Consider the following 16051-nt stretch of genomic DNA (forward strand, 5'->3'; position numbering starts at 1 on the left):
TTCTAAGAAACAAGTATAGTCCAAAATGAATATTTATAAAGCACATCATGTTAAAACAAAAAGAATAAGGTAAGCAATGGAAACTTTGCGAATTTGACAGGAAATTCAATTTTAATATGGTGGAAAGGAGTGGTCCACTGAAACGTATCACTTGTATGAAACTTTCAAACTGAAAATCAAATCCAAAATCTCCCCATCTGAATGATTCAGGTGTCTGTTTATTCTGTTGTTGTTGTTTTTTGTAACAGGGTTTCCTTAATGATGGTTATTCGTATTATTGTAGAACACTCCATCGTCGGGGCAGGTGAAAACTCAAATGTTATTACACAAACAATATTGATTATTTGGCATTGTACGTAGATAATGTAAAGTAATGTACTTTTGCGATTCCTTTATTGGATTTCAAACGAAATGAATAATTAGGGAAGCAATGCAAATGCTTCAAAGTTGATAGGAAATTCAATAATTATATGGTGGAACGGAGTTACCCACCGAAACGTATAGCTTGTAAGAAACTTTCAAAAGAAAACAAAAACTCAAAGCCAAACTGTTCTCGTAATAACTGAAATGTATAATTCTGGTTTTGTTGTCGTTGTTGTTGTTATTGTGGTTGTTGTTGTTGTTGTAACAGGGCACCGATCAGTTTACTTGTAGGAAACGGAATACGGTTCTCAAAGATGGAGCTCATTGGATCGCTATTGTGTTCGTGACTAGTTAGATGAAAAAAAGTGAAATATTTTAGATAGGTGGTTGCTGTTGTAATTAAACATAAATTGACCATGTTGAAAGTTGTGCACGTATTTTATTTTCAGATTTTCATAATCAGAAAACAAAGCACCCGTCCGGTCTGTGCTCTTTCATAGTATGAGGGTTGAAAACAATTCTGAGCAATATATTTGTAATAACAGTAGTTTATCTAGTAATAGCTCACATGTATCGCCTCCGGCAGAAATTGGGTGATTGAATCTAATATTAAATTCTGTCAATAACGAAGATGTAGACAGATAATAATTTTTTATGTGAACATTTCGATTCCACTTATTTTGGGCAAACTAGTTTGCAAGTATTATGAAAATGACTTGCTATCAATGTAAACACCTAAAATTTTTAACAGAACAAAAAACAAAACAGCTAATAATAATGATCGTTAGTACTCTCAATTTCGCTCTCTTACTTTAGCTCGAACACATTACTATCATTACTGCCACGATAGTAGCATTCCTCGGACTCCTACGCCACTCTCACAACTGCAACTATCCCTACTACTTCTGTGATACTATAAGTTTTCCCGGCCAATTTCGCACTTCTGTCAGTCCAATTCCTTATTGCTGAATTCAATTTAGTAAAATTTAACGTAGGTGACATGTTTTTCAATTTTATGATCTCTTCATTCAAATTACCGTTAATCTCATTCTAAGTAACACTTGTTCAATTTAAATTCGTAAAACAAGTGCCTTTTCCTTATTCGTTTATTCAATAAAGAATAATAATTCTTTCTCTGTCTTCTTGAAATATGCTTCTGTACCTAACTTGTGCTGTCATGACTGTAAGAAGATGAAATTAGTCTGTATAGTATTGGTACATGTAGGTCTATATGTATGAAAGAAAAGGGGAGTCACAGAACAACAAACTCGAGTTATATCGGGTCAAGAAGTGATACTTCAACTTCTTAACAGTGCGTGGATGAAACTAAAAAGTCACATAAAAAAGTACACATCTAAATGTTCTAACCTATTCAAAAAAAAAGAAAGAAATAGACGTTAATTTGAATGAAAATGTTCGGGTGACTGCCCATTCGCGAAATTGAATGACTCAAGTACCCTTTTCGACGTGTGGTGGCGAATTTGAATGAACGTCGAGTACCAGCTAATTTGAATGCCCTTTTCACGAATTTGAAAGCCACATGTGCAAATTTCATTGATCGAAATGCTAAATTGAACGCACAAGTTGCAATTTTGAGTGACAGACTTGCGATAACGAGTTGTTTTTGCTAAATTAAATGAACCTTATATCAAATGGACTGACAAAAGTGCGAAATTAGCCGGGAAAACCTATACTATTCTACTTCTATCGCACTGCTACTTCTACTACTATCACCATCAATACTACTACTACAACTGAGACGAATACCGATGCTATTAGCAGCTGGTACTATTACTAACACTTCCACACTGATGTGTGGGAGGGTTCCAGCATCTACTATGACATGTTGTATAATCATGTCATTACATGTATTTATCTCAGAGATATTAAAAAAACAAGCCTGTTTACTGTTATCATCAATGATTTTTTTTTTCTACTCATGCTCATAGTGGAATTACGAACAGGCTCATTTCAAGTGCAAAAGCCAGCAGTGACAAATCTTTATTCATGAAATTAATGAAGTAACTTAACTGGTCCACACCTGTTACTCATTGGAGATTCCCCTTTTCATGGGGCGTGGCAGGTATTAAACAAAAATGACCACTCCAAACGCTTCATGAGGGGTAAACCAAACAACTAACCATCACTCACGAAACTGTGGACTTATTGAAGTACCCAGTAATCCTCTGAGTCACTCGTATCTCCCCAGAACCATTTTATATGGCTCTAAACCCCAAAATAGGGGTATTCCCCTACGTGAAGAATAAGGTCATACTGGAAATAGTCTGCTATCCAGACCTTATAAAGTAGATTTCCACTGAAGAATTTTAAAGTGTATATAGGAACAGAACACGGAGAACTGAGAAAATGTATCAATTTTTTGCTTTAAGTGATAACATTTAAAAGGTACTAAACTTATTAATGATGGAAGTTAAAGTTCATGATAAAGAAAGCGAATGTAATTAGACGTATACATTTTAATATGCATATACATTTAGGGCCTACTTCAGGTAAAATAAATCTTGTACGTGCATTTCATCTATTTTTTTTTGCTTTGTCTTGTTTTGTTTTGTGTTTTCCTTGCTTAACTTTACTTCATAGAATGGCCGTTACAAATACCACCGAATGTTGTAGTGTAAGTAGTGTAGTGGTATACGCGAACATGATTTCCACTAGCACATAATGCAATGTTATTATACACGTAAGTTCGTACTGGATAACGAACACTAACAGCCATATAAATTATTACGGTTTCATAACACTTCTTATTCCTTGCGCCCCACGAACATGAACCAATAAATGTGATTTGTTGAATTTAATACTGCAATCTTTTATAGATAATATACATTGTGCATTATACACACCGACTAGACTTCGGCGTTTCACACTCGAAGAGGGTCTGCGTGGAAAAGAATAGGTCTGTGTTTGCCGCACCATTATTTGAACGGAAGCCCTCCTCGATTTATATGCAAATGAGATGGTCCGAGGGACTCCGTATTGACACGTTCCAAATATGGACATGCTATTGTCGACTTCATAATATATCGTGCCCTCTTGTTCGGCAGTGGCGTAATGGTCAGCCCCTAACTTGGATGTCAAATCGTACGAGTGTCTGACTCACTGCTGTCTTGCAAAATAGCCATGAATCTGACCGGAATTGCTCGTAGCTCAGACCCAAATTATGCAGAGCTGATATTTAATGTAATCAATTGATACCAACGGCGGTTCAGGTAACTAGGAACAAAACTGATTAGTCTAGACCTATATCATTCTGAGTTGATCGTGATGACAACTTAATGTTCTGACAGCGACTTTAGGAATGGAACGAAATATAAAATATCTTTAGTGCGCTGTAATCCCATGCCTAACAAGTGGCCGGCTTTTAGGATTATTTCGATCGGCTGGGTCGATACATAGGTGACAGTTGCTATGGGTCTTTCTACAAAATGTCCGGATTTCAAAAAATCAAGAGTCATATTGTACCGCGGTATAGGAAATTTGTAGTAGTTGAACGGGGAACGATTTAAAACTGATCAGGTACCCATGAATTTTTAAATTTCTACCCATGAGATTTTTTTTCTATTTGAATCGGTTGTTATTTTCTTTATGTGCTCAGTAGCGATAAAATAGAAGAAATAGGAGAACGAATTTCTGATTACCGTTCATGCTTCAATCTCAGATTTTCCGACAGTTGTTTGTGTCTATTAGACACAAACAAAATGAGCATGTACACTCAGTCACGAAACAGATTACATTTATGATTCTAAATACTTTGTGTAATGATGACTTACTTAGAACTGGTCAATCTCCTACATTGTGTAAACGTTATCACATCCAAACCCCTGACTCACTATGCACACCTTTGACATTGGGAGAGAGAGAAAGAAAGGGGAGGGGTTATAACAATAGAAGGTTCCATGAGTAATGCTTCGTCAGAAAACGAAGATCGAATAAACTTTGTTCAAAGTACAATGTAGTGCCTGACGCTCGTGCCAGGTTATCATGTTTACTCACTTTATTGTAACCGGTCACGAATGAATGCGTGCGCACTTAATGAATATTCACGAGGACAAGCAGCAAAACTAGAAATGCAGAGAATTGTTGTTTCTAAAAAGCCAGGATTTCGGGTAAGCCATATAAGGCCACTGTGATCTAACATTGCGCAAGTAATTTCTGATCCCAGATGTGTATAAATACTGGACGAGGTCTAGCTTCATAAGTCATTGGAAACTTTCCTTTATGAGAAGACAGAATCTACCAGCCACAATAAGTACAGAAGAGACCATCTAGCATCCAGCATCCAGGAACAACTTTGGGACAGCTTGAGAAAAGTTGAAAGGAAATCCATTTTCACAACCAGTTCTGGGCGGTCAGCATTTTTCTCGGCAGCCGGTTGTCAGCAATTATTGGTAAATATTTACATGTACAATGTATGTACTTTGTTTGTAAATTCATCAATGTACTATATTTGTTGATTATGATAATGCTTTTCTTGGCTAGAGGCTTAAAAAATGCGTCGATTTTTCCACGATCTAATGGTTTATCTGATATATATTATTGCGTCCAATGAAACAAATTGTGTATGTCTACATATTCCAGATAACATTTTATATTCCTTACGACTTCATGTTGATAATGTGCGAGTGTATTTCATTCTATTTCACACAGATTCACTTCGCCTCTAACTTGGCTAATAAAACCAAAACAAATTCAACAAATATGGCCGACTTCGTGGATGATGATGTCGCTCCCCTGGTCATCGACAACGGATCTGGGATGTGCAAAGCTGGCTTCGCAGGGGACGATGCGCCACGAGCTGTCTTCCCTTCTCTGGTTGGAAGACCACGACACCAGGTAAGACAATAATCCCTCTCCATACTTATCAAAACTGTTTCATTTGACGGTGTTTAAGTTGAAAAAAAAAGAATCTCTTTCTCTCTCTCTCTCTCTCTTACTTTAACGTTCCATCAAATTTCACTGCCTTGTTAAAGTAAGTAAAAAACATAAAACAACAACACAATTAATTGGCAGATACTGTTAAAAGACGGGGAATGAATGTGAGTTTATAAGAAAAGCTGAGGTTCCATTTCACTTGTCTTGAAAAGTGAAAATGAAATTAAAAATTAATGAATAATTGATAATGTGTATTTCGTCCTCACCTCATCTATAGTATGCATCATAATACATAGTATACCTACGAAATATAGGATTATACAGTGAAATATGAAAGAAATGAAAGGGTATAATGTACAGTTTGCGAAATGATATCAGAGTCTAAGATATGATACAAGATGTCATATTGTTATCATTATTATCATCACTATTTAGTGTGATAAGAAATGCGAACCAAACTTTCGATTAAGGTTCCAATTGACAATATTGTGAACGGTGATGCTCTACAATGTACTAAATTCTACGCTCTCAGATAATGATGGCTGGCATGGGAACCAAAGACAGCTACGTAGGAGACGAGGCCCAGAGCAAGAGGGGCATTCTCAGCCTCAAATACCCAATCGAACACGGCATCGTCACCAACTGGGACGACATGGAGAAGATCTGGCATCACACGTTCTACAACGAGCTCCGCGTTGCCCCCGAAGAACACCCGGTACTTCTCACCGAGGCCCCGATGAACCCGAAAGCAAACAGGGAGAAGATGACGCAGGTACTTCACAATCTTTCTTACTTTTATCATGTAATCTCTCTCAGTTTGTTTGTTTGTTTGTTTGTTTTTCGTCTTTCCGCCAGTATAGAATCGTATGGTTCGGTGTCAGTAGTCATATTAAATCTTCAAGCTTTTTAACAACTTAATTTCCTTGAAAATATATACTGTATAATACCGCTTTATTTGTCCTATGCTCCGTATGACTTAGATCACTCGTTTCTCTCTCCTGTTGTTGGTAGTTTACAGCTAACTTTATATACAAATAAGTTTATTATGTAAGTTCTTCTTAGTTTAATTTGATTTGATTTGATTTATTCATTCTCCGTATGGCATCATATACAGTACATGTTTTTTCAACGTAATCAAACATAATGATATACAAATGTGAGACTCATTATAGCTAGTTTCAACAATTCTGATTACAAATACATTTGTTACACAATTAACATGTATTATGAATTACCATACAGAACGGTCGCCAATAATAAGCTATAAGCTTGACCCTTTGGCAACCGATGATACAATACGTTACGTTAGAGAAAGGGGGTTAAGCATGATGCTCGTGGATAAGGGGAATAATAGGAGAGACAGAAAGAGCAAGAAAGAGAGGGTGATAGAAACCTTCCGATACCAGGCTTGCCGGATCAAACTCACAATAAACACATACACATGTACATGATTATAGATTACAGTAATGCATTCACATTTCACGCACAAATAGACATGATACAGTGTTGCTGTTGTCGAATAAAGGTTATACATTGAATTGATAGAAGAGAAGTAAGAACAACTACGAAGTATACACAGTTCAGCACCCTACCAGGGCGTATAGAAGAGGATAACTTGCCCGACATAACAAGAATAATAGACATCAGAGACAAAGACGTATATGGGAGGAGTGCGGAATGGGCACAGGCAGGTGCGTCCCGTATGTGCAGAGTCTGCTGCATATTACTGTCTTTTGCTCTGGATATACCAGTTTTCTAATCATAGTTACTTTTCATACTCAGTGGAACACCATCACAATTATTTTAGTCAACTTAAAGGGGATGGCTAGTAACTGATCAGTGGGAATCAGTGGGAATGCTGAAGGATGATTGTTCCAATTCTTGTGGGATTCATTTAAGAGTACATTATGTATCTATTGTGTGAAAATTATTTGCTTCAGAACAGTCTCATATTCAAGTAATGTGCAGTTTAATGCTCCGTCACTGTACAGGCATGCTAACCTGGAAACATTAAACTGCACATTACTTGAATATGAGACCATTCTGAATCAAATAATTTTCACACAACAATAGAAATACAATGTACTCTTAAATGAATCCCATAAGGGTTGGAACAGTCATCACCCAGCATTTCCACTGATTCCCACTGATCCGTTACTAGCCATCCCCTTTAAACGGTGATTCAAAAAAAAAAATAGTTATGTGTGGTCAGTTGAGAAGAACATAACAAAATACATTTTTTCACTTTTGTCACAGGTCACAGTTTGTAAATCCTTTGCTATTTGTGTAATGTACCATCATCAACTGACTGTCACAAAATGAAGCAACATCATGGACTTATTCGTATTTTTCGTTTCTGTGCAGATCATGTTCGAGACGTTCAACTCACCAGCCTTCTACGTAGCCATCCAAGCCGTCATGTCCCTCTACGCCTCAGGGCGGACAACAGGGATTGTCTTCGATGCCGGTGATGGCGTCTCCCATACCGTGCCGATCTATGAAGGCTACGCCCTCCCTCATGCTATCCTTCGTATGGATCTGGCCGGTAGAGATCTGACAGATTACCTGATGAAGATCCTCACGGAGAGAGGCTACACCTTCACGTCCACAGGTAGAGATAATAATTTTGATCAATAAACTCTTTATTTTGTTTGAATTTATTGTTTCCATTTCTGTTTTTAAAATGTTTTAAACTTCAGTTTCATACATCACTTTCCTCGGGTAATAGTCGAACACAGACTAATAAGTTTTTGTGGATCAAACTACGAAACTTTACGTTCATTTCCGTTTGATTAATGAAACATATCATAACCGTCTTACGGAAAGTACTGTCGGTGTCATGGGTTTGATAATTGGTTAGAAAATGTAAAGAACAAACAGATATTGAATTCAGCAATCTTGGAATTTGTTTGTTCCACAGCCGAGAGAGAAATCGTTCGCGACATCAAGGAGAAGCTCTGCTACGTCGCCCCCGACTTCGACCAGGAGATGGAGGCCACTGCGAGGTCATCGTCCCTCGAGAAGAGCTACGAGCTTCCCGACGGTCAGGTCATCACCATCGGCAACGAACGCTTCCGGGCTCCCGAGGCGCTCTTCCAACCGTCCTTCTTGGGCGAAGAACTGGCTGGAATCCACGAGACCACCTTTAACAGCATCATGAAGTGTGACGTAGACATCCGAAGAGATCTCTATAGCAACACCGTCCTCTCTGGTGGGACCACCATGTTTCCTGGAATCGCTGACAGGATGCACAAGGAGCTGACGGCCCTGGCTCCTCCATCCATGAAGATCAAGATCATCGCTCCTCCAGAGAGGAAGTACTCGGTCTGGATCGGAGGCTCCATCTTGGCTTCCTTGTCTACCTTCCAACAGATGTGGATCAGCAAACAGGAGTACGATGAGTCGGGACCAGGCATCGTTCACAGGAAATGCTTTTAGATCATTTGAAGGCTGAATATTATGGAACTTGAAATATCGCGTGCATTCTTTTTCAAACACGTTTAGTGCAGTGTTCCATCAAAGAACTGTCATGTGCAGCGCTCTTATGTACTTGATCATGCTAACGCTGAGGTTTCATAAGTATGTTTCGTTGTTTAGTTAAATGGGCACACCATTTGTGTGTTTCCAGATGTTTTATTTCATTAAAAACCACATTTGTTGCCAAAATCAGTCGTAAACAGAAGTGAGAAAAACATCTCGCAATTAGACAAGAATGAAAATTTCTACAGAGTATTGATGCAAATGGACTGTCAGAATCAATTAAAATGAGAAGATAAGAATTTAAGAATAATCATTTGTGTCAACAAAACACAGGTTGTGGGAAAATATTCTTAATGTCATTTAATTCTTTTAGTGGAGAGAAAGATGATAATTATGTGTGCAACAAAGAATGGTCTACGAAATGTGAACCAGCGCTGTCTCCGAGATACGGTCGTACTCGTATCCCAACTCATAACACATACGTGTCCGTATAAGCAATGGTTCACGGCATATCTTATGTCGGTTTCAGTTGCATTGATTCTAGTCTTTTGAGTAATTAAAGATTGAAGAGTGACGAAGCAGTATATAATTATCTTGATATCACCCTGCGCAGTCCGACAATAATTGTGGTGAAAGATATAGTGACTTGTTGTAATGACATGGATCCTTGTATGTTCACTCATTAAAAAAAAAGGAAAATATTATGTAGTATACCTTAAAATATTTTAAAATGAATTTCGACGAGAACTTACATGAATTATCTATGCACCATCTTTATTAAGAGAAAAAGGCAATAATAAGTTATCTTTTATATCCAAGCAGCAGTTTGGTAGACCAGGGAGGTGAAAACTTCCATGGGCAATGCTGGGTATAAGATCATCTTCAATGTCTTTGTGAGATAAATGCAAAACCATGTAAATATATAATACATATATATTTGTAAAGCAATTGTAAATAAATGTACACTATTATTACGGTAAATCCTTGAGATTAAGAAAGGTTTTTGTCCTACATTTCGTATTGTATTGCTCATTTTGCAGAGAGGATAAGGGGGAGAGAGAGAGAGAAAAAAAAAAGAGAAATAGGTGACCAGAGAAGGTGAAGCCTTTTAAATTACAAAAGGAACAACTAATATAGAGTATAAAACGACCTAATGACTAGAAATACTATTGAACAGACACACACAAACGCGCGCGCACACACACAAACATATTATATATATATATATATATATATATATATATATATATATATAGTATGAAAAGAAGAGGGTGGAATGTATTATTAGTATTAGCGTCCAACATCTTTTAATGGGTGCACCATTAAAAGTTGATAATGCATTAACATCTCTTGTTTTCATCTGTTTTGTGTGAACTAACACGTGGACTAAAATCCTCATTATGTGTATAGGGTGGTTGAATGTTTTTGTGTTAGTAGAGAAAGAAAATGAAGTACGAGAAAAAGATAAGAGGGGGGAAAGATAGAAATGAAATAGGTGAAAGGAAGGGTGATACATATAAAATTATCCTAAAAACATATCGAAGAAATAAACAGTGTAGAGAACAGCAGCATGGTTTTCAGACTAGTACCTTGCCCTACCCAGTAGTCAATTATTTTGATATAATGACATTCTTATACCGGCACATGGAAGATAACAACAATTCAATTCAATTCAGTTACACTCATTTTTTTTTTCTTCAAAAGGGTAAAACATAATACAAATGCACATTGTCACAAATTGTATTGATTAAATGTGTAAAGAATACATGTTTTCCAAAGTGAATGTTAGAGTATATCACAAAACAGATTACATTATTGAAATGAAATGAATAATAAGGGAAGAAATGCAAACTTTTCAAAGGTGAGAGGAAATTCAATATTTAGATGGTGGAAAGGAGTGATAAAATGAAATGTATTGCTTGGAAGAAACTTTCAAACTGAAAATCACATTTCAACTCTTCTCATCTGAATAATTCAGAGGCCTGGTTATTTTGTTTTTTTGTTTTTGTTTTGTTTTGGTATCACAGGGCTCTTATCGGTTTCCTTAATGAAGGTTATTTGTATTACTGTAGAACCAATCCATCGTCAAATCAGGTGAAAACTCGAATGTTATTACACGAGCAATTTTGATTATTTGGCATTGTACGTAGATAATGTATAGTAATGTACTTTGGAGAATCCTTTATTGGATTCCAAATGCTAAGGTCTTGTATAAACAAACATATTTAGGTATACACGGTTCTCAATAAGGGGAGATGGATTGGTATAAATATGTATTCCTGACTATAGATGAAATAAATCATCAGATAATATTTTGGGTAAGTAAATTACTGTTACAATCAACTAAAATGCGTGCAAGTCGTTTATTTTAAGATTTTTCATGAACAGAAAGGAAAGGACCGGTATGTGATCTTTTATAATAGGACCATCGTTCGTTCGTTCGTTCGAATTTTATTTTGCTTCTCGAATCAAATCAAATAAAATATGAATAACATCAATGTGACAAATTCAAACCAAATATAACCGAATGACAAAGGAGCAATACAAAACAAAAGTACATGCATAACGAAAATCTTTATTAAAAACATTGATTGTTACATATAATACAAATAAGGCAGTACATTTGATTAAGTAGGGAAGCAGGAGACCGTCAGCATAAGCATAGCTTCACTAGGCTGATGGCCTCATTGGGAAATATAACGTTGGTATGCCTCTCACAGAAAGTACAGGTGTTTTTTTTTTGTTATTGTTGTTCTACATAACAATAGTATGCTTTATAGGGAAAAGATGTGAATGAGTGTTGTGCGAGTGCAATAGGCGACTTGAATGTTTGTGTTGGGGCCATTTATAACATATAATTATTCTTCCGTTTATCAATGCAATAATACTAATAATTTCACACCTAAACATATATAAAATCATATCAAATTATTATAATTCATTCTACTAAATATATTGAGTTAACATATGAAGAGTTTGTTTGCAAAAACCGATAAGTCCATATTTGCCAAATGGAAATATTTGCGATGAAAGGTCAAGAAAAATAAAGAGAATAATAAGAAATTTTTTGCTTCTTTTGACCATAACTTAAAAAAAATATACCTGTATATGCAGTGACCAATATATCATTCAAAAGGTATTATTTTGTACTTTATGACAGAGATCGTACTTCAAAATCTTCAAAAATGGACTTATCGGTTTGTGCAAACAAATCCTTCATATATTTCTTTAAACTAGCTTTAAAAGAAAATAAAGATGTTCGTGTCTTTAGGGAGTCGGGTAAAGCATTCCATGTATCAGGTCCGTGATGCCTCACTGACCTGTGAGCTATAAGAGATTTTGGATTATGTAGATGAAAATCTGTTGAGTGTCTCGTAGGGTGCGAATAAATGTTAGCATTATAATCGAAAAAGTTTTGAAAGGACTGTAGTAACAAATTTTGCGTGTTCTTATACATAAGTTTGAACTTATGTTTATCATCAATATCTAACACATTTAGCTGCTTGAATAGTAGACGGGGTCGTATGGGCTAAATACGTAGAGTGTGAACATATTCTGATCGCCTTCTTTTGCAATAAAAACAATGAATTTACCTGCGTCTTATTACAATTACCTCAAACAATATCACAATAAGCCATATGAGGGAAAATAAATGCATTCTAAAGCATATGTAATGATTTAGATGACAATAAATATCGCAATTAATATAATATACCAATCTGTATGGATATAACAATTATAAGCTTTATTCAAAGTACAGTGTAGTGCCTGATCCTTGCGTGCTTGGTTAACGTGTTTACTCACTTTATTGTAACGGGTCACGAATGAATGCGCGCGCACTTAATGAATATTCAAGAGGAGAAGCAACAAAACTAGAAATGCAGAGAATTGTTGTTTCTCAAAAGCCAGGTTTTCGGGTAAACCATATAAGGCCACTGTTATCTAACATTGCGCAAGTAATTTCTGATCCCAGATGTGTATAAAAAATACTGGACGAGGTCTGGCTTCATAAGTCATTGGAAACTTCCCTTCAGAAGACAGATCTACCAGCCATACACACAGAAGTGACCATCTAGGACCCAGCATCCAGGAACAAGTTTGGGACATCTTGAGTTTTCACAACCCTGGATGCCCAGTTCACTTCCTGTCTGGATAGTCATGTGATGTCTGGTTTGTATGCAAATGAAACAGTTATGAATAATTACTGTATGACAGCCAATCGTTTTGCAGTTACTTAATGCATGCAGCATTTTGTAACCAATCAAAATAGTTTTGCCTTTTTGACCATTGAGAGCTTGCCAGATTAGTTTGCAGACCCCAAAATTTATTCAGTCCTGCTGTAACTTTCACAGAGTGAACATCTTGTTGTGTCTCACTTTTGCTCAGATCTGACACTTCTAGCAGACAATTGAAACAAGAGTGTCAGGCGCTATATGCGTCTCCAAAATGACAATTTAACATGGAAATCACTTTTGTATCACATGAATCAATGATACTATTTACTTACGTTCATTGTAGCAAGAGAAGAACTGCCGGCGTTTAGATCTACATGTATTAGTAACCGTATATGTAGTGGTGTTGCAGACTACTTCCGACTGCATATTGAGACTGCACGGTCGGTCCATCGCGGAGCAAATATTGTGCGATCAATGGGATTCGTGTGCATTTGAGGCTCGTTCAAGAATATTCAACCTGCCAATTACATTATTTTACCGATGGTAATCTAACATCGCTTTTATGCAACGGATTTCAAGAACGATGGTAGGCTACCATCGATGGAAAGAGAAACGATGGTAACTTACCATCTTTTTTTTATGGTAAGAAAAAATTTTATGCAACAGCGCACAATTCTTCCGTGCGGTCGGCAATTTTTTTTTTTTTTTTTCGGCAGCCGATTGTCAGCAAGTATTGGTAAATATTTAAGTGTATAATGTATTTACTTTGTTTGCTAATCTATCAATGTATTATATTTTGTTGATTATGATAATGCTTTTCTTGGCTAGAGGCTTAAAAATGCGTTGATTTTTATCACGATCTGATGGTTTATCTGATATTTGTTATGGCATCCAACAAAACAAATTATATATGTCTGCATATTCTAGATAACATTTTATATTCCTTAAGACTTCATGTTGATAATATGCTAGTGTATTTCATTCTATTTCACACAGATTCACTTCGCCTCTAACTTGGCTAATAAAACCAAAACAAATTCAACAACTAGAGATTGTAATTTGTCATCACTGACAAATTAAGGTGATCCGATTTTTTTGTCAATGATTCGAGTCCTGATCGCAATACGCATGATCATACAGGTTTCATCTGTGTTTAGAGACATTGGCCGTGTGATGTTTGGACTCTCATTTAGAAAAGGGAGTCATATATGCCATCCTTGGTACTAAATTCTGTATACACTAGATAACGAAGATACAGCAACAAATACGTATGACCTTTGACCCACCTTTACACTCCCAAGATGGCACCTGAGGAAAAAGTGGCTAATTTGTGAAATGATTCTTGCGACATCGTCTATAAGTGTGCAAAATATGGGAAAGATAGGACAGGTATTCACCAAGATACAAGATGAAACAGTTATGACCTTTGACCCTTATTTACATACCCAAGATGGCGTCTGATCAAGAAGTCGTTATTTTATGACATGAACTTAGGTGACATGAACTAAACACGTGCAAAATATGGTGGTGATAGAGCATGTTTTTCTTGAGATTTTGCAAAGAAAGTATTTTGACGTGATACCGACATCGTGTGAAAAAAAAAACAAACAAACAAAGGGCACTTATATGATAGCACAAAGTCTCAGCTACAACATATTAAGATCTGGGAGAAATTCAACGTAGGATAAGTGAGATAGTGCTCGATAAAGACAGTCATGTTAATTTTCATTTGAAGAAAAACTACACTCCTGTAGAGATAACTCGCAAATGGGTCAAATTTGACAAGGTTACCTTCAATCTATTTTTACGAGGTGAAGACTTCATCCAGCGAAATACTTGCCTATTAAAACTGATAGAGCATTAAATAAGCTGCAGCATACTGAAATCTGGGTGAAAATAGGCCAAGGATAAGTGAGATACGCTCGAGTAAACTCGAAATTTGATGACGTCATTTTGAAAATTTACTTTTTTTACTTTATTAAGAAATTTGATATCTTTTAATCAATTTTTCAGCATTGCCAACCCATGACATGACATGTACAACTCATCAGCTTTCAAAATATGTCAAGAAAATGGGGGGTCACCGTCCATCCTGACGAGTAAAATCGGATTTAAAATTGGCGGTTTTTTGGCATAGTTGCACTGTATATCGCCATTGACGCGCGCGCGGAATTTCAACTTTGACGGGCCCGTATGACGTCATATTGAGTCGGATTGACTTGAAACTTGGTAGAAATATTCCTTGACATTTCAGACATCTGATCCGTGTGAAAAAACGGGAAATTTTTATTGCATATGAGCTGTGCGTGCGTATATGCGCGCACGCGTACGCGTCCGTCCAATTTTTTCAATTTTTCAAAAAATGCTCCAAATGCTCTGAAACGTGTGCAAAAAAATTTTGAGCTCGATTGGAGCATGTTAACATTTTAACGCGCGCGTACGCGCACGATTTAAAGGGGAAGGCTAGTAACCGATCAGTGGGAATCAGTGGAAATGCTGTGAGATGATTGTTCCAATCCTTATGGGATTCATTCAAGAGTTCATTGTATATCTATTGTTGTGTGAAAATTATTTGCTTCAGAATGGTCTCATATTCAAGTAATGTGCAGTTTAATGCTTCCAGGTAAGCGTCCCTGGTCAGTGACGGAGCATTAATCTGCACATTACTTGAATATGAGACCGTTTTGAAGCAAATCATTTTCACACAACAATAGATATACAATGAACTCTTGAATGAATCCCATAAGGATTAGAACAATCATCTCCCAGCAATTCCACTGATTCCCACTGATCAGTTACTAGCCTTCCCCTTTAAGTGTAAACTGAAATTTGATCAAATGAGTAGAATGCGCCTGACTTGAAATATATGTGACGTAAATTTCATTGAAAAATTTCATTCCATTAATGAGATATGAATGAAAATGTGTTTTCATATAATGACGTCATAGTGACGTCACGGTCGATTGATCACTATGATTTTATAAGATCTGTCGTCTTTGCGACATGATACATATATGGTATAATTTTGAAATTGATAGGCTGAGGACTTTCTGAGCTAACCTCTGCACAACTTTTATCCAGAAATAAACAATCAGTACAGATACAGAAGGTGATCCGAAGGATACTCGGATCACCTAAAT

General features: G+C 36.5%; 1 protein-coding gene across 1 annotated transcript; it reads left to right on the forward strand.

Annotated features, from left to right (window-relative positions):
• Window positions 1-5082: 5082 nt before the first annotated feature.
• Window positions 5083-8694, forward strand: LOC140234011 (actin CyI, cytoplasmic-like). The gene is made up of 4 exons (XM_072314094.1): window positions 5083-5217; window positions 5789-6028; window positions 7621-7867; window positions 8177-8694. Exons 1-4 carry the CDS (start codon window positions 5083-5085, stop codon window positions 8692-8694), a joined length of 1140 nt encoding a protein of 379 aa, XP_072170195.1.
• The last annotated feature ends 7357 nt before the right edge of the window (window positions 8695-16051 follow it).

This window comes from Diadema setosum, chromosome 10 (assembly GCF_964275005.1).
Source record: "Diadema setosum chromosome 10, eeDiaSeto1, whole genome shotgun sequence".
In the NCBI taxonomy this organism is placed as follows: domain Eukaryota; kingdom Metazoa; phylum Echinodermata; class Echinoidea; order Diadematoida; family Diadematidae; genus Diadema; species Diadema setosum.

Coding starts and splice junctions, on each gene's coding strand:
- LOC140234011 (XM_072314094.1), top strand. CDS start 5,083: ATGGCCGACTTCGTGGATGATGATGTCGCTCCCCTGGTCATCGACAAC. Junction 5,218..5,788: donor TTGGAAGACCACGACACCAG/GTAAGACAATAA, acceptor CTACGCTCTCAG/ATAATGATGGCTGGCATGGG. Junction 7,868..8,176: donor CTACACCTTCACGTCCACAG/GTAGAGATAATA, acceptor TTTGTTCCACAG/CCGAGAGAGAAATCGTTCGC.